This window comes from Paramisgurnus dabryanus, chromosome 1, assembly GCF_030506205.2.
Source record: "Paramisgurnus dabryanus chromosome 1, PD_genome_1.1, whole genome shotgun sequence".
Classification (NCBI taxonomy): Eukaryota; Metazoa; Chordata; class Actinopteri; order Cypriniformes; family Cobitidae; genus Paramisgurnus; species Paramisgurnus dabryanus.
The window spans coordinates 61481547-61506228 of NC_133337.1; the positions used below are offsets into that span (position 1 = coordinate 61481547).

Genomic DNA, 24682 nt, shown 5'->3' on the forward strand with positions numbered 1-24682 from the left:
ATCTGATCTCTTCTGAAAACTGATTATTATCATAACACTGTCTTTATTGTATAAATTAAATATAATCATATTTTTTTAGAGCTACAGAAATGATTTTCTCTTTGTCTTGGGTTGTTTGATTTAACATTTATGACACAGACTTCGGTAGGTTAATTGAGGTTACTGTCTCTTTAAGATAAGCATGGACCTGGTTTCTGCCTCTAATCTATACATACACTTAAGACATAAACAAATGTTTTTATTAGATAAAGAATACTGTGGAGATCATTTTGTTTATATGTGTCCTGTCAAGAACTGAAATATTAGATGTTCGCTTGCTTTTTGAAACGCGTCTCTCTGTGTATGCACTTTTGAGGGCACTAAAATGCGTGTACACATAGACGGATGGTTGAATTCCAAATGACGCTTCGGGAAGGAGATGCAGCATTAACAGTTGCTCCACATAAAGTGAAAATTACATTGTTTTTCATTGCTTTATTCGCCAAATGTATTTTAATGGACTCTCTCTTAAGTTTAGGCATCAAGAGTTCTGATCTTTGTAGGGCATAGGGATGATCACATCTGATTGGAATTGGACTGGACACATTCAACCTGTGTGCATCTGTGCCTACAGAAAACTGCTCACTTTAGCGCCTTTTTGTGGTTAAATTGTTTAAAATCAGTTGAATGTTAACATTTGCAAGCTTTGAAACGTGCAAATGTTAAACTTTCCCAATTTAAGTTTGCGTATTAATCCTTGAATCGCATGCGAGCTGAACCCTTATATCCGTTACACCCCTAACCAAAATGTTCTGCTTGTTTTGTATTGGTGTCAGTGTGATGGCAGTCACAGAGAGCTGATAAAACCCCACAACTAAATCAATGTGAGCCGATGATGTGATGGCTGTCCTCTCAAAAGTCTTTTTGGACACCGGCAGTGGGCTCTAGGGCTCTGATTGTTTAAGGTCCTCAATATGATCTACTGGTTATTGTCATAAAAACTTTATGTGCAGATGATCACATCTTTATGATCACACCAGATCTGCAGCAACCAGATGTCACAAGTCTATTGATTGTGAAAACGACATCATCACAGAAGATCAGAACTATAAATTGGGCTCACTCCTTTCCTTAACTCTACACCTAACAGTCCTTTACTACTGTAATGAGAGTTAGTTGACATGCAGTTGCGAAGTTTAGTTAATTATAGTTATAATATCTGCAGTGGACTATAAAAAACAAAAAAAATGTAAGAAATGTATTCCATCTACAAAAATAATTAAAGTTACAAATAATCAAGACATGAACTATACAGCACAATTTGACCTAATCTAATTCAATGAACATTGTAAGTATGAACTCCATTAACTTCCCACGACACATCAGACCACATTTCCCATCATTCATTGCAGTCACAATGCAAATATACTGAGATTTACAATTTATCAAGCCTTTGATTTTATCACTTAGTGTGTTGTTACATGATGTCAGGGCTGAACACAGGGGTTAATATATTATAATGGAATTTTACTCTAATAAAAAAATCAGACATCCCATCCCTAAGGCACAGAAGATTTCTATATCTGATTTAAACGTGACATTAAAAGTAAAATTGATTGAAGGTAAAGTTAAAAAAGCTAAATTGTACTGCTAATAATATATTTATATAGCACACCTGCATGTGTAGAATGACCCTGAGCAAAAACTCTCATGAAAGCATCAAAGTGCATTTGATCAGAACTCTTCAATCTTCCCATCTGAATCAGATTTATGACTGTATAATCTCTGCTCATTAGTGCATGGACAACAGATCAAAAGACTTGTTCAGACTCGAACTGATAGTTCCTCATCCCTCATGATCTGGTCACTTACAGAGACATTTTATTTTCTGTCTTGTTCTCTGGGTGACGTGAAGCACTCAGACATTTTTTAATCATGTGTTTCCTCATGACTAATTGGAAGCTTCAAGCTATGCAACACATTTAGATTAAACAAACGTTCTGGTCTGAGAGCAGCCGAGCGGCACGCTTCTGTGTTTTTTCTATCGAAATGAGCCAAATGAGCCTGTCACGAAATGTTCAGTGGAGTATTCATTATTATAATCGTGTATGTTTCCACTGTGCTTTTACTGTCACATGCTTGCATCGAAAGCATCATCTAAATTGAAATGATAAATTATACATTTTCATACTTGTGCAGATCATTTTTGCTTGCTTATCCGTCCTGATTTGTTTGGAAAACAACTCGGATTAATTTTTTTAAAGGTGCCAAAGAATGCATTGGTACAATTTGTTAAATTGTTCTCTACATAAAAGGTATGTGACTTTAGTAAGTGCAAAAATGACCCAGAAATGGTTTTACATGTCCGTTTACAGCCCTAGCATAAAATTGTCTGTTACCTTATTTGGAAAGGTCATGGATAATAATCTGCTATGATTGGCTGTTTCACAGCAAGGCTTATGTCGGTAGCTCACATTAAGTAAACACACCTTATATGTTTGAGCCAGATGTAAATACAGAATTTAAGGAATAATCAATTATTTGGAAATTGGGTAACACTTTAGTATGGGGGACACTTATTGATTATTAAAGGAACAGTATGTAGGATTGTGGCCAAAACTGGTATTGCAATAACAAAACTTGTGGCTAAAACTGGTACTGCAATCACACAACTGGTGGCCAATACTCAACATGACAACATAAACATCAGTTGAGGGCTGCAACTCCACTTTTTAAATGACAATATCCTGGCCAGACCACTGGCCAGTGATATAAGTATTTGAAATGAAAATGATTTCTTAATGTCTACTGACATATCAAGGCCATTTTATGATTCATTTTCTTACATACTGTTCCTTTAACTATGATTTTTGCCTCAGTAACCTCCCAATTTACTGCTAATTAATAACTTATTAGGTAGTTGTTGTAGCGGTTAGGTTTAGGAATTGGATTGGGTTAAGGGATGTACAATATGGTCATGCAGAACAAGGCATTAATATGTCCTTTATACGCACTAATAAACAGCCAATATGTAAGCTCATAAGAAACTAGTTAAAAGTGAGAATTGGTCCCTTTACTAAAGTGTTACCGGAAATTGTTATTGGACGTTTCAGAATGGTAAGTTTGTGTTTTTTTTAGTATGCACCTGTAAAATATAACTGTATTGTCAATAGTAGAACTTCAGCCTAAACGTTAGCATTTAGCATTAACTAGCATAGCGCTAACATTACAGTCACAACTCTGCTTTTAGCATTGTAACAACATTGTATTTAATTTAATGTGTCATTTAATGTTTGGGTTGTACATCTCGACAGTAACGTCACAGTTGGTGTTATTTTGAGATTGGTCTGTTTTCCAGCGGTCTTTTGCATGCACAAGGTTTATATAAGAAGGAAACAATTGTGTTTGAGACTCACGAAATGTCACATGTACAGAGCTCTTATTATTTATCTATGCCTATGAAAATATAGTTTTACATTCTATAGCACTTTTAATATGCTGAGTGTATTTTTTTATGTATAAAAAAGTGTAGATTTTTTATTGCATTAGCTCCTCATCAAATCTCCTGTCCAATCAAATGCTCTCTAGATGCTGAAGCGTCCCACTCCCTACGTTATGTGGAATCTCCGCCTAAAAACACAAGTGCCTGAAATGAATGTGCTCACTATGTAGGGGATAAGAAATGATTTAGACAATGTAAATCATAGGTTTCCTATTGGGGTAAATGAATAAATGTCTGATATCACGTCAGTGTCATGCAAGCTGCTATAACGCACAGGGTGCTTACGTTCTGTGCGATGGCAGAGAGCAGATCATCAGTACTGCGATGAAAAACAGTGAGGAGGAGAGCAGACATCACAAAGGGATAGACAGCCTCAACATTATAAAAATCACTGATGAGTAGAAAAGAAGACAAAGGCTTCAGTCACACCAAAAGCGCTTTAAACGCTTGCAAACGCAAGGCGCGACGCAGTGCCTTTTTTTAAAAAAAGAGCAGTGCGACGCAGCTTTTCATATTGCTAAGCAACCACCGAGTCAGCTGTCTTGTCAATCAAATATTGAAGCGTGAGCGCTCTTTTGCTGTTAACTGTCATATCAGCAGAAACTTTAAAAAGAGGACGCTTGCTCTGACCTTGTTTGAGGATGAGAGGTGCACAAACACGCAGGAGAGAGTGAGCGAGTGGAGTCCGGTTCTTCAAAGCAACTGTAAACTTCCCTCACCACAACGTAAGGCCCGCCTCTCCCCTCATTCGATTGGACAATGGAAAGACACGAATGACGTCGGGCGCTTCTCAGCTCTCGGGCGCTTCTCCGCTCTCAGCGCTCCTTCAAAAACGCGTGCGCGGCAGGCGGCAAAAAAACGCAAGGCGCTCGGCGCGCATAAACAGCGCGCAAACGCGCCCTGCCCATAGAATATCATTCAAAAAAGGCGCCTGCAACTGCCATAAACGCTATTGGTGTGACTGGCCCCAAACACAGCTGCCTACACAAAAAAATAAATCAATCTTATCATTGTTTTTTTTTTCTGTAATAACAATGTGAGATTATATCTAAATCAGGACTCTTATTAGACTTTATTTTAATACAACAAGCTGTCACATGTGGCTTTGCTCGACTGTGCTGTATACTAAATGCTATTGGTTATTTAAAAAAGGGGGATTCTCTTCTTAATAGTTCCGCGCTGACTTCCTGTTTCAGTTAGAACGACGTCACCACATCAAATAATGCTTCACTTTCTAAAACATCTAAAGCATTGCATCTCAGCATGTCTGAGTGAAATCTCACTCTGGATGAATGATCATCATCTCCAGCTGAACCTTGCAAAAACGGAACTGCTTGTCAAATCGTCTGACCCTAAGATTCATCACAATCTTTCCATTCAGCTAGGTTCTTCGACTGTTACGCCTTCCAGGACAGCCAGAAACCTGGTAGTGGTCATTGATGATCAGCTTAGTTGTTGCCAGTACCGCCCGCTCTTGTAGATTCATCCTCTACAACAGGGCTATTCAAATCTTACCCTGGAGGGCCGAGCACTACAGAGTTTAGCTCCAACCCTAATCAAACTTACCCACCTATGATTGTCTAGTGATCATGAAGACCTTGATTAGCTTGCTCAGGTGTGTTTGATCAGGGTTGGAGCTAAACTATGCAGTGCTCCGACCCTCCAGGGTAAGATTTGAATAGCCCTGCTCTACAACATTAGAAAAATTAGACCTTTCCTACCTGAGCATGCTACACAAGTTCAAGTCCAGGCTCTTGTCCAGTCCAGACTGGACTGTTGCAATGCATTACTAGCCGGTCTTCCAGCCTGCAGAACCAAACCCCTACAGATGATCCAGAATGCATCGCAAGAGTGGTCTTCAATGAGCCAAAGAGGGCGCACGTCACTCCATTCTTTGTCAGGTTACACTGGCTTCCTATAGCAACTCGCATCAAATTCAAAGCTCTGCTCCTGGCCTTTAAAACCGACACTGGTTCAATACCCCTTCACCTTTAATCACTTATACAGACTACCCTCTAGATCCCTGCGCTTTTCCACTGAGCGACAGCTTGTGGTGCCATCCAAAAAAAGGAAAAAATCAATATGCGTACCTTCTCTGGATCTGTTCTATCTGTGGAATGATCTGCTGGTTGTGACAAGATCTGCTGTAGCAGTCTTTAAGAATCGACTGAAAACCCATTTCTGCCGTCAACACCTCGCTTAATAATACAGAGCTTAATATATAGTTTTTCTATCTTTTGCTTTATCGTTTTTGTATTTTCTCTGCCAAAAAACCTTGGCTATGTATACTGTGTTAGACTTGATGAGAATAGTGTATTGTCCTTATGGTTCTTGTGGTGCTCTAATTGCTTCTATTGTTACCTCATTTGTAAGTCGCTTTGGACAAAAGTGTCTGCTAAATTAAATGTAAATGTAAAGCACTTCAGTGGGTTTTTAAAGGGGACATTTCATGCAGTGTCGGCTCGTGACTGCTCTTCCGAGGACGTGCGAATTCAAAAGAAATGTTCGGATTGTCACGTGTGTGGTTCCCCTTTTCCAAAATATGTGTTCTGCGTGTGGAGAGATCCTGTGTGCATCACGTGTTTTGTCAAAATAAGTGCCTGCTGCACATGTGTCAAAACCGTTTATGATAAAAGAGACGCTCACATTCTCTAAATACACGCACGACACTCCCTTAACAGTAAACACTGATTACGCATGAGATTATGCGAGTATCTGGCAAACGCGAGCGTCTCTTTTCAAGTTCAAGGTAGCAGGCACTTATTTTGGCATGACACGTGATGCACACACGATCTCTCAAAGCGCAGAACACATATTTTGAAATGACGAACCACACACATGACAAGCTACATACATGTTGTGATGAACTTTGCATTGTGCGCTTCAAAAAAAGAAGTCACCAGCCGCCACTGATTTCATAAAACTTTTTAAGGTGTTAAATCTTTGGTGTCCCCAGAGTACGTATGTGAAGTTTTAGCTTAAAATACAATATAGATAGTTTAAATTGCCACTTTGTAGGTACTGTACTGTAAATGAGTTTATCTCTGCACTAAATAGCAGATCTGTGGCTGGATAGTGCAGATTAAGGGGTGGTATTATTATAATAAGATCCCCTTCTGACATCACAAGCGGAGCCACATTTCAGTTACCTATTTTTCACATGCTTGCAGAGAATGGTTTACCAAAACTAAGTTACTGGGTTGTTCTTCTTCATATTTTCACAGTTAAAAGTGATTTCATTGGTATATGTCTGCTAAGGAGGGTGTATAAAGGGTTCATTATTCGGGAACCACTTGTGATGTTTCATGTGATTGATTTGCACCTACAGATTGTGGTTCCTTTGCAAAGCTGTTATTAGCTTGCAATATTGATCTTCAGATCTCTGTGGGTCTTCATTGTGTAACGTAAGACCACACAGATTTTACATACAGTCTCTGGTACTCTCACAGTAGTGAAATGGTAAAGTGGTGTACTCTCTATAATTATAACCTTACGAACACATCTTTAATGGATGATATGTTATGAGTCAGAACAGCCGAGGTTTGATGAGGAAAGTGTGGCTAATGTTTCCATACATGAGTGAACTGAAAACAATGAACCTTTTCAGTTTGAAGCTCATGCAAATGTCCAGCATTGAGCTGTCACAATCTGAGGCCTGATGGGAACTAAAGAGGCTTTTCATCTAATCATTATTTCAGATTCGCCTCTCTCCTGAGAACACATTTTAGAGGTAGAGTAATATTGGTAATGCGGTTGAGTGATGTTTTATTCTTCTGTCAGCTCAGATAAATGTGTCTCCGCTCCTGAGCTCTGACAGTATTACCGACTACAGAATCAATTACACTGTAAGCCAATTACAGAAGGAGCTTTTGCCTTTTGTTGAGCTCAACGGATGTATTTTAAAGTCATGTAAACTATCTTCTAAATGCTCACAGGCTTTTCATAAGATGCTTTTATTATTGTTATTCACACAGCATGTTTAAATAATTAGGAAAATTGTCTCGTTCTAATCTAAAGGGTAAATACTTTAGATCAGTAATTCACAAAATTTTATCAGGCTTTTTGACCTTCCATTAACTTGTGTTCTTTCTAAATACAGTAATAGTGACTGAATTGAATATCTTCATTACTTCTGGCATTTTTATATGTGGAGTAGAAGATGTGCCAAAGTGCAAGTTTTACTTTTTAATACAGTTCAATTCCTATTAAATAATGCTTAAAAGTATTTATAAATGGTGTATAGACAGATATTTCTATCAAGTGTTCAGTGATTTACAATGTTTACAATGAGGAATTCAAATTAGAGGTATTCTCAGATTCGAACTGAAATGACCCGAATCACTTTTTACCCGAACCCGACATGCATAAATCTTTTTTTTTTAAAGAAAGACCCGACCCGAGAGAAACCCGACTAAATTAGACCCAAGTCTGACCCAGTAACATTTTTTTTTAACGTGTGGGCAGTCTGCATCCCCACAAGCACCAGTCAGACAGAAAGAAACCCTGGTGGCCTTGCATCCAATTTGGCCTGCTGCTCCATTTATTTTTATTTGTTATCTGATGACAACACCAAGGTAACCGCTAAAAAGTTGAGACAGGTCTGACTCAGTGAAAATTACCTACCGCCAGCCACATAATTTCTCAAAGGCTCTTGGCAAACAGAGGGAGGTAGGAAAAAAGACTCAATGAACACTTGCGAGATAGTTCGGTTCTTCCCGGGTCCGTTCGGCAAAAACACATTTTATTTTAAATAAGAGACTGCTAAAATTATACCCAAGGCACACGTGAACCTTTTAGACCCGAACCTGCTCTGGTCGGACCTCGGGTTGTTAAAGACCTCTAAGTCAAATATCATTTAAAGTTCAGAGTATCACATGTTTGAGCCAAATACGGTATACAAACAATTAATGTGCTTCTGTATATCTACTGTATATAGTGAAGATGTATAAATGATGAGTGCGTATGTGTCTATATAGGAAATAATAATATTTTTTTGTATATGTATTGTTTTTTAGCCCTCACAAATGTGAAGTTATGGGCCATCGATCGTCAGTGTTTCCAGACGATCATGATGAGAACCGGTCTCATCAAACACGCAGAATACATGGAGTTCCTCAAGAGGTGAGGACCAAAGGAGATATTGATTCTTCATCACTAAATATCACACATGTGAACACAATCACACGGTTTTAACTCATCTCTCCTTTGGTGTTACTTAACATTAAAGTAAAAGTTTGAAACTTTATATTGTCAAATGGCTGTAAACAATATGTATGAGTTTATGTATGATCTATATCTATTGTTCCTGTTGTACGGCGAGGTAATGATTAAAGTGCTTTCTGCAAAGATGAAAGTTTGAGTCTCTTCCACACAAGTTTTTTTTAGCCGCAAGTTATTTACGAATAGCTTTGCTTCATTAAACCGTCCTTATTTGTGTTATTCACTATTGATTGCTCTGCAATCTGCTTTAAAACACATTCACACTTCAATAAAGCCCACTGCATTATGCAATAAGGATTTTGCATTTATATTTCAGCATGCAATGTTAGAGAAAACTGGATTTGTGTATCTTCTAAAGAAAATGTGAGTGCTGTTGGGGTGATGTGGGTGGTCGCTAAGGTTTTTTATAGGATGGTTGCTAGGTAGATTTTGATAGGTAATAGTTTCCTGTGAATCATATTCTGTAATGTTAAACTTTTTTTTACATGAAGAGGTTAGTCAGTTTTAGATATTCATTCAATCTGGCACTCCAAAAAGTCTGGTGACACAAAATTATGTTACGCATTAAGATTCTCGGGAAGAAATGACATTTCCCAGAGTCCCCCAGAGGAGCTTTACTGGAAAATGTCCAGCTGAAGATGTCAGGGAAATGAAATGAGCTTTTAGTGGAAACGTAAGATGTGTTAGTGTGCTCAGTGAAATGTCTTAAGATGAAATAATGTAGACGCTTCATTTGTGTTGGATACTCTGTCTGGTTTTATGTGTGAAGTGTCTGCATTTTTGTGCACTATTAATATTCAAGATCTTCAGACTCAATATGTTTCTGGCAAATTCACAAATTGTGCGAGCAAAGAAAGATATTTACCCTTAAGTTCAAATCGTTAGTAATGCTGCTGGCTGATTTCATTGAAGTTAATGTCAATATTTCATGATATCTTTGATTTTGTGAGTCATAATTCTACCGAGAGCATAACAATAGTAAATTGCTTCCGGGATTGTCTGTCTTTAAAATGTTTGTCAGCTTTTGTTCTAAATGACGTCATGAGACGTCCACCTCCACATCTCAACCTGAGACAGACTTTTATCTGCTTGTCAGTTTCGCTCACGTTTACTCCCATGTGCATTTTATTTATGTCTTAAAAGTCACTTTTTCTGCTTCACAGTTTCCAAATACTAATGATTGTTTTGTTTGAAACAACCTGACATGGTGACCTAAGAGAAGCTTGCTTTTATGTTTCTCACAGTGTTCCAACATTTCAAGGTCTTCAAGAAGAGATTCTGAGTAAACTAGCTGATGTGCTTGAGGAGGTGAGTGTCAACAAGTTATAAACTTTAACTCAAATCAGCAACTTCTGATCCGCTTTAAACTGTTTACAGATTTACACAATGCAGTTTGTGTGATTTATGATCTAACATGAGATGTAACCGTGCTTCTCCAAAAGCTGTAGTTCTATGATACCCATGAGAGCTTATCATTAAGTGAATGCACCCAGATGACCTGGATGTGTCATGTTGACAAACACACATAGCATGTGATTAACCTCCCGTTTATTCTGTTTCAACAAAATCCAAGCCCTGAAGTGTTTTGATGCTTTAAAACACTGATAATGACTCAAATCCCTTGTATGCAAGTAGAAGTTTCCTCAAAATAAAAGATGAGTATATATCCTCTGGAGAGGAACATCTGCTTAATTATGCAAATCCACGTGTGCTGAAGAAAAGCTTTTTTGAGGCTGTAACTGACCCAAACCCATGTGATGTAACAGAATATTTCAGGAACAAAAGAGCTTTTCATGCAGAGACCAGTTGAAGGATATTAATCAGTTTAATTGTATGATTAATTGGCATCATGTTTCTTATTTGAAATTCATGAATGTAATGAAATTTGAAGCAGAATGAAATTCACAGACTAGCCTTGGGACTTTCTTTTTAATTGAGATAAATGTATTAATTATAAATGCAAAACTTCACAGTTTTTAAATCTTGCATGCCAACAGGTCTCATAACATTAGACACACTGGTTACTGTGCACCTGTTACTATCCATCTTATAGGACAATAGTAACGTCTATCTGTCTGTCTGTCTGTCTGTATGTCTGTCTGTCTATCTGTCTGTCAACCCGCCCGTCCGTCTTTCTGTCTGTCCGTCCGTCTGTCTGTCTGTCTGTCCGTCTGTCTGTCTGTTCGTCTTTCTGTCTGTCTGTATATCCGTCCGTCCGTCCGTCTGTCTGTTGTTCTGTATGTCCGTCTGTCTGTTTTTTTATGTCTGTCTGTCTGTCTTTCTGACTGTCTTTCTGTATGTCTGTCTCCTTGCATGTCTTTGTCTGTTTTTCACACTGTCGGTCCTGTCTGTCTGTTTTTCTGTGTGTGTTTTTTTCCTGTCCTGTCCTTTCCTGTCTGTCTGTCTTTCTGTCTGTCTGTTTTTCTGCCTGCCTGCCTGCCTGCCTGTCTGTCTGTCTGTCTGTCTGTCTGTCTTTCTGTCTGCCTGTTTGTCTTTGTTTCCGTTTCTGTCTTTCTGTCTGTCTGTCCGTCTACCCGTCTGTCTGATGTTTTGTATTTTGGTCTGTTTATCTGTGTGGCTGTCAGCTTTCTGCCTGCCTGCCTGTCTGTCTGTCTGTCTGTCTTCCTATCTGCCTGTCTGCCTGTGTTTCTGTCTTTCTTTCTGTCTGTCCATCCACCCATCTGTGTAATGTTTTGTTTGTCCGTCTGTTTGTTTTTCCATCTGTCTGTCTGTTTTTATGTCTGTCTTTCTGCCTGTCATGTCTGTCTGTCTGTCTGTCTGTCTGTCTGTCATCTGTCTGTATTTCTGTCTGTCTCTCTGTTTTTATGTCTGTCTTTCTGTCTGTCCATCTTTCCGTCTGTTCATCTTTCTGTCTGTCCTGTCCTGTCTATCTGTCTCTCGGTAGGTTGGTCTTTCTGTTTGTCTTTTTTGTCGCTCTGTCTGTCTGTCCTTCTTTCTGTTTGTCTGTCCTGTCTGTCTGTCTCTCGTAGTGTTGTTTTTGGCAGCCTGTTTTCATTTTAGTTTTAGTCTAGTCTTTGTGTCAAGCTGTCATTTTAGTTTTTATTAGTTTTAGTCACGTCATACTCTTTTTAGTCTAGTCAAGTTTTAGTCGACTAAAATTCTTGCCATTTTAGTCTTATTTTAGTCAGACTTATCCATTACTATTTTAGTCTAGTTTTAGTCGACGAAAACTGATGACATTTTAGTCTAGTTTTAGTCAGTGAAATTGTATTTAGTCTCTTTTTAGTAATGCAATTCTATTTAACCCATATAGTATAATGACCTAATAGTATTATAGACAAAACAATATTTTCTTTTAGCCAAACCCATTTAAAACAAAAGTTATATTATTGTTACCTTATAGACCCAAGAATACATCCATTCCAGACATGGAAGATGCTCTGATTTGAATAGATATTTATTTTACTATCCTCTGAGTGAGTGACTTGACTGTTCGTAAGAGTCTACATAAAAGTCTACATAATCAAAACAAAAGTAGTCTAAGCAAACACACACACACACACACACACACACATTCTGGTTTCCATGTTTTGTGGGGACATTCCATAGACATAATGCATTTTATACCACACAAACTGTATATTCTATTACCCTTACCTACCCCATTCCCTAACCCCAACCATCACAGAAACCCTTCTGCTACTTCACATTTTCAAGATACATCATTCTGTTTGATTTATAAGCTTGTTTCCTCATGGGGACATCAAAATGTCCCCACAAGGTCACAAAAACACTGGTATTCCTATCTTTGTGGGGACAATTGGTCCCCACAACGTGATAATTACCAGGTACACACACACACACACACACCAAGCAATTTTGGAGAATTACTAAATGTTTTTCTTGTAAGTAAATTAAAAGTCAGCTTTAAGAAAACATCAGATGTCTATTAAGAAAAGCAAAGTTGGTATGTATGGTTATGTTCTCAACAGTACAGGTGTTTGATTGATTTAATATTCAGCGAAGTATGTTTTGTTTATTTAAATAATAAATAAGTGTATTTATTAAGCATATACAAAACAACGAATGTCTTTAGCATAGATATATTTACAATGTTTCAAAACGCAACGCAGCACAATGTCATTTAAACAACTGTTACATGACATAAATTTGTACATTGTTATACTGGTGGTGTCAGCAATCAAAGCTATAGATTTTAACAGGCTTGTTGAACTGACCTGAAAGTGATGCACGGGATTTATTTTGGACTTTTCTTTTACATTTGGAGCCAGAATGCTGCATCTTCCCGGTCGGAATCGCCGCGCTGCTACAGCTTTCTCATGTAGTGGAAGCATTTTGTGCAGCATTTAGTGGAAATGTGTTTATCTTCAACAGCGACTGCCATGAAGAGTCGTGTCCGTAAAAGGGAGAGGATCTTAGGTGCACGAGCAAGGGGTTTTTGGACCAACTCCGCTTCACTTCACCTCTGTAACTGCCCCCGTTTCTCCGCTTTCCGCATGTCTCGCGGTTGCCACGTACACTGTTTGAAATGCCCATAAACGTGCAAATGGAGGCGTATGATATCAAAGCATCGCGAGAGCAGACTGCTCCGAATGCTTTCTACTCATTCTCGCGGTACTTTCATGTTTTGATTGATCTACGCAGCGCCAACAACACACGTGATCACCTGCAGTCAGGTGGTGGGGGCGCGGAGATGCTGAGATGGGTAAAAGACGAAATACCGTTATAACATTTCGTCTCGTCTCGTTTTGGTCAACGAAAATGAAGAGACATTTTAGCTTAGTTTTTATTTTGTAAACCACTTTTAGTCTCGTTTTTATTCGTCAACAATATTGCATTATACATTTTATTATAGTCATCGTCACATGACCAGCATTTTCGTTACGTCTCGTCTCGTTTTCGTCACGTGAAAAAGGTTTGTTGACGACTATATTTCGTCATTCTTTTCGTTGACGAAAGCAACACTAGGTCGCTTGGTCTTTCTGTCTGTCTGTCTTGTCTGTTTTTTGTCTGTCTGTCTGTCTTCCTGTCTGCCTGTCTGTCTGTGTTTCTATTTCTGTCTTTCTTTCTGTCTGTCCGTCCACCCGTCTGTCTGATGTTATGTATGTCCGTCTGTTTGTTTTTCCGTCTGTCTGTCTGTCGGTTTTTATGTCTGTCTTTCTTTCTGTCTGTCATGTCTGTCTATCTATTTTTATGTCTGTCTGTCTGTCTGTTTTTTCTATCTGTCTGTATATCTGTCTGTCAATCTGTTTTATGTCTGTCTGTCTTTCTGTCCATCTTTCCGTCTGTTCATCTTTCTGTCTGTCCTGTCTTGTCTGTCTGTCTCTCGGTAGGTTGGTCTTTCTGTCTGTCTTTTTTTGTCTGTCTGTCTTTCTTTCTGTTTGTCTGTCCTGTCTGTCTGTCTCTCGGTCGGTTGGTCTTTCTGTCTGTCTGTCTTGTCTGTTTTTGTCTGTCTGTCTGTCTTCCTGTCTGCCTGTCTGTCTGTGTTTCTGTTTCTGTCTTTCTTTCTGTCTGTCCGTCCACCCACCCGTCTGTCTGATGTTTTGTATGTCCGTCTGTTTGTTTTTCCGTCTGTCTGTCGGTTTTTATGTCTGTCTTTCTTTCTGTCTGTCATGTCTGTCTGTCTGTTTTTATGTCCGTCTGTCTGCTGTTTTTCTGTCTGTCTGTATATCTGTTTGTCTGTCTGTTTTTATGTCTGTCTTTCTGTCTGTCATGTCTGTCTGTCTGTCTGTTTTTAAGTCTGTTTTTATGTCTGTCTGTCTGTCTGTCCATCTTTCCGTCTGTTCATCTTTCTGTCTGTCCTGTCCTGTCTATCTGTCTCTCGGTAGGTTGGTCTTTCTGTCTGTTTTTTTTTGTTAATCGGTCTGTCTGTCTGTCTTTCTTTCTGTTTGTCTGTCCTGTCTGTCTGTCTCTCGGTCGGTTGGTCTTTCTGTCTGTCTATCCGTCTTATCAGTTTTTGTCTGTCTTTCTGTCTGTCTGTCGGTCTTTCCGTTGTCTGTCTGTCTGTCTGTCTTTCTGTCCTGTCTGTTTTTTGTCTGTCTTTCTGTTTGTTTTTCTGTCTGTCTTTCTTTCTGCCTGTCTGTCGGTCTTTCTGTTTGTCTGTCTGTCTGTCTGTGTTGCTGTCTGTCTGTCTGTTTTTCTGTCTGTCTGCCTATTTGTATGTCTTTCTGTCTGTCCTGTCTTTCCGTCGGTCTGTCTTTCTGTCTGACTGTCTGCTTTTATACATGGAAATTTAGTCACTTAGTCTGTTTACTGAACATATTGCAATCATCTAGCAACATCCTAGCAACCACCTAGAATTCACTTTCCATCCATTCAGAACACCTTAGCAACAGCTTGTCACTATGGCAACCACCTAAAACACCTCAGCTATTGCCTAGCAACCACCCAGAGGGAGCACTTAACTGATCTTTCTGAAACGTTCTTCTGAGTGGCTAAACTTGTATGTAATAAACCACTACAATTAATTCAATTCATTAACCAGACTCCATTACTGTGGAGGTTTGTAGATCCGTTCAGTCTTAGATGCGATATTTATTTAATTTATTTGCCTTTTAAAATCTGCCCAATGGTATCGTCATCTTAATGTATTTACATATACTGAATTGTAATTGGTTTCTCTCTTTCATCTATTAACCATTTGTATCGGTCAATACTGTCAGGTTGTTTCTCAGGTGTGCTGAGTGTCATGAGAACCAGCCTTAAAACTAGTAATCCAACCATCCCTCATCTGTCTCATGTCTGTCTCACCCCATCTCTTTGTCCCTCTGCTACCCATGATGCTTTGTTTACTACAGTAGTCTCTCTGGGCTCAGTACTAGTTACTGACTAATCCTGATCATCACAACTGGTTATGCCTCTGCCAACCACCCTGCACTTTCCACCAGACAAATATAAAACATAAGATATTTTAATGACATTTAAAACTTTTTTAAATGTATAATGTCATGTTATGAATAAATAAAGAAGATGTTAAATGTGTTTGCATAACCTAGTTATAGTAATAGTAACCTCGATTTATTTTGTTTTGCTTGTACTGCTTGCATGCACTAGAAGCTGCTTTGCTACAATGTTAATATAAATAGTTTTGAATTAAATGTAGCAAAAGCATTTCTAAGCACAGGCTGAAATGATATTCTCATTACAAAGGTAAAAATATCAAGGATAAAATATAACATTATGGATTTGTATTGTGTAGAAAGTTTTTCGAAACGTTGGTTTCACGTCACTTCACTTAGTTTATTTACTGGTCACTGCATAATTCATGTGAACCTGAGGTGTATCACAAAAACATGTTGTGTTTTTTAGTAGCCTACTGTATGTGTACCGTCAAAAGGCTAAGACAAGACAAGACAACTAAGCATTTCAAAAATATAACTTTTGCTTAGAACTCATGTCTGACATTTCTGTTAGTTTAGTGTACTGTAGGCTGACTTCTTACTTTGTCAGTGTTTCGAGTCCCTATTCATTTTCCAAATGAATTTTCCAAAGGAAAAACTCTACATATCTTTACTTTAATACAGATTATATAAACAGGCAATATTTGTTTTTGATTGTAATTAGTTTGTATACATTTCAGGCTTTCTTTAGATATATTTATCATGTGTGATGACTATTTGCAGAGTTTCAATTGATTATTATAACGTGTTTTGAGAGACAGCTGGCGGATACGTAATCGCACCCTGTTTATTTTCTTTATTTGACAAAAACACAAAGATTTGTTGTCATTGTGAATGTACACAAATGAACGTAGAAAACACGTCAAAAGGGGCACAGCGTTTTTGGACCCCGGGGAGTTAAACATTGAGAAGTTCTGATCACACAGCTTTCTGACCTGATGAACAAATGTTAGTCATGACAGACATGGGGCCCTAAAGCGTATGGCTCAAGTGCACTTAGGATGAATCCACTTTTGCTAGTTTAATGATGGTAAAAATTATCTGTACGCCTGGCTCATGGTCTGAAAGGGTTGTTTCTATTCTCATAATGTTTAATGGGTGTGTTTTGGGCATAACGTGCAAAAAAATCTATCAGAGTCCATCTCCCATTCCCTTTAAAAGCCAGTTGCGCTCGTGGCAAGGCGGATTCCCTATTTACAAAATAGACTTTGTAAGCACAAAACCTGGAAGCGGAGGAAGTAGACCACCAGTTTAAAGTTAATGTTTTTTTTTTTTGTACAAATTTGTGTTGTATTTTCTTTATTGAAATGTTTTATTTTATGTATTTTTTAAAAGGTTATTTTTTGTAATTAAATCTTTGGTTCTCTTTTAAGAGCATATATTTCATTGCTAAAAACAACGTTATTATGTGTATTTTTTATAATACAATCCTTTCACATGGGTTATGGTTTAAAAAACACATTATTTTCCATATACCGTATTTTTCATATATGTTGTTCCTTTATGCCCTGCCTCCCTGAAACGCGTTGATTTGTACAAAGCTCATCGTTCTGAAAAGCGCAGTGTCCTCTGATTGGCCAGTTAACCAGAATGTTGTGATTGGCCTGAATACCTCTGACGTCAGCCAGAAATGTGACTCTCCTTACCATGTTTGGAAGATCAGCTCACAATGCAATTCTGACAGAAGTTAATATCGTCTTTACTGCATTAACAATCCAGTTAATCACAGTCAGTGTAATGTTGAGATTGTTCTGTTTTCCAGCGGCCTTACAGTATGCGTGCACGCTGTTTAAATAAAAATGAGAAAACAAACACATTTGAGGCTCACGGTATGTCATTATCATGTACAGAGCTCTTAATATTCATATATGCAGAGATAAATACAGTTTTACATTCTATGACACCTTTAAAAGATTTTTGTCTGCATCACAAGCAAACATTTGATTTATTATTTCTTGTATAGCCCAGTATGAAGAAGTTTTCAGTATGATATTTCAGTTTAAAGACAGAGCTTTCATTGATGACTCGCATCAAACGCATCTGAAAAGTGAAATTACAGCAAATGCCATTACATTATTGTTTTAAATGAGGCCAAATGGATGCTTGATGATAATGTCCTTCAGTGGATCACAAGGACAACAATTTTAAAGGTCTAAAGATGGTTATTGGCTTTTCTTCTCATTGTGAGATTATAAGAGAATATCAAGGCCCTAAAACATCTTTAAATATCTTTTTTTTGCCTGGTAAAGATATAGTTTCTCATTAAAACTTTATCACTCTGTTTAACCTTGAGATATCTGGTTTATTGTAACCCAGGAAAGGTTTCAGAGTTTCAGTTGACCTTTACTTAAATGCTTAGAATAATTAGTAATTGATTTTCCTGCAGAATCTAAAAGCTTTTACCTCAATCATAATGTCTGTATATAGCTCTAGTGTCTTAAAAATACAACCAGACTCACAAAATACCAAAGAAGGGAAATGAGAAAAATTATAGACCCAATTATTGAAAGCTAAAGTACTGCTTTTTATGGAAAACAATAGTCTTTTGTGAAATTTAGGAAAATAGGCACAACATGTCTATTGCATGGTAAGGTAAGAAAAAGTAGGGGAGAGCGGGGCACAACCTAACGCTTTTTGGTTTTGGCTCAATCTTTCAAAAATATTTGAATTTGATTAATTATATTTTTACACAAGCAAAACACAAATAGGTGGGGTTAATTGTAAAACTTGCTAAAAATTAAGTTTGCAGGCAAATATTTCAATAATATTTTGTCTATATACTTGAAGTGGATATTGTTTATATACAGTATCTGTCTATAATAGACAGGTATCTACACTATTCATAGTTAAATTATAAATGTATACAAATGTCTAAATATGTGAGAAAAAGCAGCACAATTATGACAAAACATTTTGTTATATGTGACCCAGTCTGTAATAACCATACTACAGTTTCAAAAATCAAATTCTGAGATAATGAGCATCAAAGTCTGATTTTATCTATTCATTTCATTATGATTTCAATCTTTGACGTGACCTTATTCAATCAATGTTAAAGGTATTGCGGAGGATTTTATTTTTCCGGGTGGATCATCAAGACTATTGGTCCTCCTAGTTGTCAATCAGGAGTGTTGCGCAATTAATTTTTTTTAAAAAGTGGAGAAGGCGGTTCTTTTCTAAAATTCGAGAAAATTTGTTTTATCCTCTGGTAATTAAGCAAGAGGTTTAAATCTATGCAGTATCTACAGATTTACAACCTTGAATTGCACGACCACTTTCAGAAGCTGAGATGAAGATTTTCACTAGTCTGCTTTATGGTCAATTTTACTTCAGAGCTGTGAGTTTAGACTTACAGGTAATCTCTGAAATTATGACAAACATGTTAGGTCTTGATGTCCAGAGATTTGTCAATCAATGACAAACAGATTTGTTTGCATGAATAGCAGGACTTATACAAACTAGTCTAATATTCAGATAATGTTGGTTAATGTCAGTTGTCTTGTTGCAGGTTTGCTCCCTCTGTCCCTATCACCTGACACAATACATGTTAAATGATACAGTGCTGTTGGTTAGTAGCCTTATTTTTTGAGGTTAAGTTACATTGAGTTTATGATAAATGAATGTACTTTGTCATAAAATGTCATAAAACCAGGGCCCCCTGGGAGCATCTCGCAACCGCCCCCCAGTTTATGAACCACTACTGTACTGCATCTGTATTGTGTTTGTGGAAAAGGACCGTTTATTTGTATGGTCTTGTTTTGGTGTGACAGGCCCGCAGAAGACTGTTGCTTGATTGAAACGTCGTCTTCTTCATAGCTTGAGGCTGGCTGTGATGGAGCAACACTGTTGAAATTGGACAGATGGAAAAATGGCACTTGTTTAATACTCTCTCACTTTATCTCTTTTCTCAGACACACTACAGTGATGGAGAGTACATTATTAGACAAGGTGCCAGAGGGGACACATTCTTTATCATTAGCAAAGGAAAGGTAAGATCTTTTCTGAATCAAACGCTTTCGCTTTCATGAAGGTCTAACACCCGCAAACCTCTAGCCGGTTGATGCATGAATTATTAAATTGCAACATAACATCAAAATGTTTTTCTCACTTGAAAACAATGCTTTAAGCATTACCAATAGTGCTGTAAGCATTATAAATGGATGTGAGATTAAACTCGGAGCTCTGTCACTGCTGTTTTGTGGCAGTTTAAAAGCTCATTACTGTGAATATTATAAGACAGACAAAATCTTTATGTAGCAATCCAATTAAAAATATGGTACTGCTGTTACTTTGTTTTAAGTAAGAAGTAAAAAAGTTTTAAAAGTTACAGAAGAATCAAAAGCTGTTAAGATAAAGGGACTGACAGAATATATATCTCTTTATTAGAATACAACCAGAAAATACAGGAAATGTGTATGTAGTTTTAAAATCAGTATAAAAGTATAAGCTGAAGTGTGAAGTATTTAGGGTAAACTCCCCTTCAACTTAAGCACTAGCAGGGAGCTGCCGGATCTCTTGAACCTAAATGAAATTAAATCCTAATTTCTCATTCTAATCAAATTACTTCAGGACTTCACTCTCCTCAAAAAAGCTCAAGGTGTGTTTCGTGCCAAAAGAGGTCACACTAAGTGAAGCCCGAAGGAGAAATGTAGTTCTGAAAATTGTTTTTAATTTGTTTGTATCTTAAAAAAGAGTGACAAATGAATATGGAGGGACAATGGGACATTAAAACTTTGCTAAAACAACAAAGCTGGTAATGGTGGCCTAAGACTTTTGCACAGTATATATATATATATATATATATATATATATATATATATATATATATATATATATATATATATATATATATATATATGTGTGTGTGTGTGTGTATGTGTTAGAATAATTTAAGCTTTTAATGTTTAATAAACTGTAATTACAGGTGAATGTTACTCGAGAGGATTCACCCAACGGGACCGCGGTTTACCTGCGAGCGCTGGGGAAAGGCGATTGGTTTGGAGAAAGAGCTCTTCAAGGGTATGAAGCAGAATCTCACATTACTTAAAATAGATCATCGATCACAGCTGGTGTCTCTGTCTATCTTTCCTAAAGTGGTCATTGACATCGATTAAACCTTCGATGGATCATTTGCCACACAGATAAGCTTAATGGACTGTTAACTGAGAATAAACTAAAATGCATCCAAACAAAGCATATACAACATTCTTAAACTGCAAACACACCAAATGCGAAGCATTGCATTCCTAGCTCTAGATTACTTGCGGGCTTTAACTTTGTGTAATGCAACTATAGCGAATAGCGTGTATTTACAAAGCAATTATACGTGTCATTCGCATTGGCCTGCACGAGTTTGGGTCTATTTGCCTCTTTGCATTTACTTTATATGTAATCTACTCACGCAAATTGTTGATTTCTTGTTTGGTGTGTACGCCCCCATTAAAGGAAGATGTCGCAAATTTTTCAGTGAAGTTAAATATTTTCAACTTGCGCGAAGACGCTTTTGAGGCGAATAGCATGCGTTTTCACAGCAATTACACCTCCCAATTCGCGTCATTCACATCGGCCAGCTGCACGAGTTTGCATCTATTTTCATCTTTGCATTGACTTTGTATGTAACCTACTCGTGCAAATTGTTTTATTTGCGTTTGCTGTGTACGCCCCCAACGCGAAGCATTGTGTTTTTTCTTCTCTAGATTGCTAATGGGATTTAAGTTTGTCCTGCAAATTTTTCGCTGGAGTTGAATATTTTCAACTTGCGCAAAGATGTGTTTGAGGCGAAAAGCATGCGTTTTCGCAGCAATCGCGTCGCCCAATTGCCTCACCCTGCTTGAGTTTGTGGGTATTCGCGTCTTTACATTGATTTGTATGTAATCTTCTCACGCAAACCATTGCATTCGCATTTGGTGTGTATGCCTTATGATGCTGCGTATACTTGACGTTCTCCTGGGACAGTCCCGTTTTTTGGTGTTCGGTTTTCCTTAAACTTACAACAATAAAAAGATGAAAACATTCAAAAAGGTTTTGTCCCTGTTTCTAACTTCATGGTATATAACAAATAAGATTTCAAGGATATGTTAACCATTGAACTAGGAAAGTTTATTTTTGTCATTTGAAAAATCTGGTCACCTGCACACCAAATGCTGGATTTTCTTTGTGTCATGCTAATTTTTCTCTGGATTTGAAAATATTTTCACCTTGTGCGAAGACGCGTTTGAGATCAATAGCGCATTTTTTTACACCAGTCGTGCCTCCCAATTTGCGTGATTTGCACCGCCCCCCGCAAGTTCACGTCTATTTTTCTTTGTATGTAATCTACTTGTTCAAATTGTTGATTTGGTGTGTATGCCCTATTACAGGAAGAGATCAAAATCTCTCTCTCTTCATCCTACATGAGCAAAACTGTTTCTACAGTAATACATTTGTCTGCAAAAATTATTAACATAAAACATTTTATTGGTTGAAATCAGACTTTCATCAAATATTGTAGTGTAGGTTTTGTTTCATGATGTTATTAGAAACCAATGAGATTTTATGTTACTGGAGTGCTGGCATATTTAAGTTGGGCTGTGTGTCCACCTTACTCATAAGACTTGAAATTATCCATTATGCTTTTTCCATTATGCAAGATTTTCCATTAAGCTTGATGTATTTAGTTAGACTTTACTGAGTTACATGAACAGCTCTAAAACTGAGGTTCATATTACTTTAAAGTCCACAATGTCAACAAGCAATAAAAGCATTAGTTCACAGTGGCAGCACAGGAAAGAAGAGGATTTTACAAAGACCATAAACAACATAACTTAGTCTGTTGTTCCTTAGCCGATGGCCATGCCGAGCGCTTCCTCCTATACTGAGCAGTCAACATGTTGACATATTCAGTTATCTTGTGTCTGAGGGTGCAGACCATGAAGATATATTAAAGATTAGAAAAGCAGAGACACGCACAATGAACCTACACAGGAATAAAATTTAATGATTTATTTTTGTCACAAGCCTTGACATGGATGTTTTACAGTAGCCACACTGTAGTTTAACTACAGTATTTGTAGCGAACATTGTAAACACACATTTACCGTTGTCTTACCATAGTAAACATAGATGATGTCAAATCAACATCTTTTTTCAACTTGTTTTTATAATTTATGTTAAAGTCAAAACTTAAAATAATAGGTTGGCAAAGCAAATTGTTTTAACTTCATTCTGCATTTTTTTCTGTCCTATACTTTTACTATGTTAATACCATGGTTTATTTTTATAGGTATAGCAGATGGAGTCACGCTATAAATAAACCTATTCACATTGCTTATTAAATAACGCAGTAGTAGAGAGAGCTGAAATCTCCTGTGTTGTTGGTCCTGTAGTGATGCTGCTGTGTTGTGAAATGTGTGCATTTATACAGCTGCACTGCTAGTGTGGATAAACACATATAAACATGCATTTAAATACTGTGTATTTACTGTGTCATTCAACATGAATACGTATCAACCGTTGTATTTTTACTGCAGGCAGCATCACTCAGATCTAAGTGAAGAGACATTTTACAAACAAATGTTTACATTTACTTCCATTATTTACTCGTGAAACTTTTTTAAACAGATTTTGTAAATTATTTAAATGTGTGCAGTCATGACCTCTAGTGGAGAGAAGTGGAATTATGCATGTCAAATAATCTCAATTGTGTTGTGTTATTGTTAGACATTCACCTAAATAGATTTGAAACAGTGTATTTACAGTATTTTTGTAGAGACTTGAGCAGTACTCTTAGTTAGTCTTTGACTTTGAATAAGCTCACACACAACTGTAGGAGAAAGATTTAGTTTGAATCACAGATACAGTATAAAACATAATGAAATAAAAGCTTTGATCAGAGAGGACAGTCAGACCTTTGGCACTTCTATCCACCAAGATTTGCTTTCAGCGATTTGTGAGATGAATCTCAATGTCCTGTACAGTAAAATCTAAAGGCAAAAGGTCTTGTTAATGTAATGCTTCATTTTAGGTCAGTGCGGTCTATCGACCAGAAAGTGAAACTCAGTGTTGTTTCTGAGCTGAGATCAGAGGAGAAAAGAGATGACTGAGAAGCTGAGGTTTATATTACAATACACTGCACTAGAATATTTACATGATAAATTCCAAAAAGAAAATGTGCTTTTGTCTAGGGATGGGCATTTTTCAGTAATATACTATTCTAATATTTGAGATTAAAATAATATTTGAATATTTGTTTTTTTAAATGACGTTTTATGTATTGTTCATTCAGTCACAATTTCACAGAATGCATATATAATTAGGAAATATACACAACAAGATAAGCTTATATTCTGTATATATGGCTATTTATAATTAAAAAAATAAAACAAACAAAAAATATTCTTTAAAAAAAGCCTGCAGAAAATGATATTAAAACCCCACGCGGATCAAATTCTTTGGTGTTTCAAGTCGGTCGTTTGTATGAATTCAGTACTGTTTGATCTAACAAAAATTATATAATACCAAATATTACATAACATATATATTATGCCCAAGCCAAGTTTAAAGTTTGAGGACTTGACATAAAGTAAGCTATCATCATGTAAACAAACTCAAAACACCAAATGAGAGCCCGGAGCAAAAAAACAAAAACAAAAAAACATGGGCTACATAACAGACTGCACAGACTGCATATAAATGCCTTCTTTATTTAGTTAGACTTGTTTTAGTAAAGAAAGACAATCATATTTAGTCTTCCTGCTCTGGTGAAAGTCTGTTTTTCATTCTAGAATAATGCTGGCTGCGAAGAAAACTCTGCTCCGTGGTTATCTGGTAAGATCAACAGATGATCTAACAAGAATCTGAATTTAACATTAATTTACAAATAATGTAAGCTGACTTGATACATACTTGCTGACTGTGCAAAATTACGAACTTAATTTAACAACACTTCACAAAGACAGAGCTATTGTTACTGTTTTTTAGTTATCCGGTTCATTTTCAACGGAGCACCGGATATTATAAATGTTCTTTGCATCGGTCTTGTATTAACAAAATAAAGTCGGCTATATAACAGAAAGCTAACAAATCTCTCATGATGCACTGATGTGGCGTAGCAGCACATCTA

At 37.1% G+C, this 24682-nt stretch overlaps 1 protein-coding gene across 2 annotated transcripts in view; it reads left to right on the forward strand.

The window, feature by feature from the left end:
• Positions 1-24682, forward strand: part of LOC135720565 (cGMP-dependent protein kinase 1) — a 186782-nt gene that overhangs the window by 117113 nt on the left and 44987 nt on the right. For both annotated transcript variants that reach the window (XM_065242768.1, XM_065242767.1), the window contains exons 4-7: positions 8497-8602; positions 9946-10009; positions 19494-19571; positions 20507-20601. In XM_065242768.1, coding sequence (XP_065098840.1) covers positions 8497-8602; positions 9946-10009; positions 19494-19571; positions 20507-20601 — 343 coding nt within the window. The remainder of the gene's footprint in view (positions 1-8496; positions 8603-9945; positions 10010-19493; positions 19572-20506; positions 20602-24682) is intronic.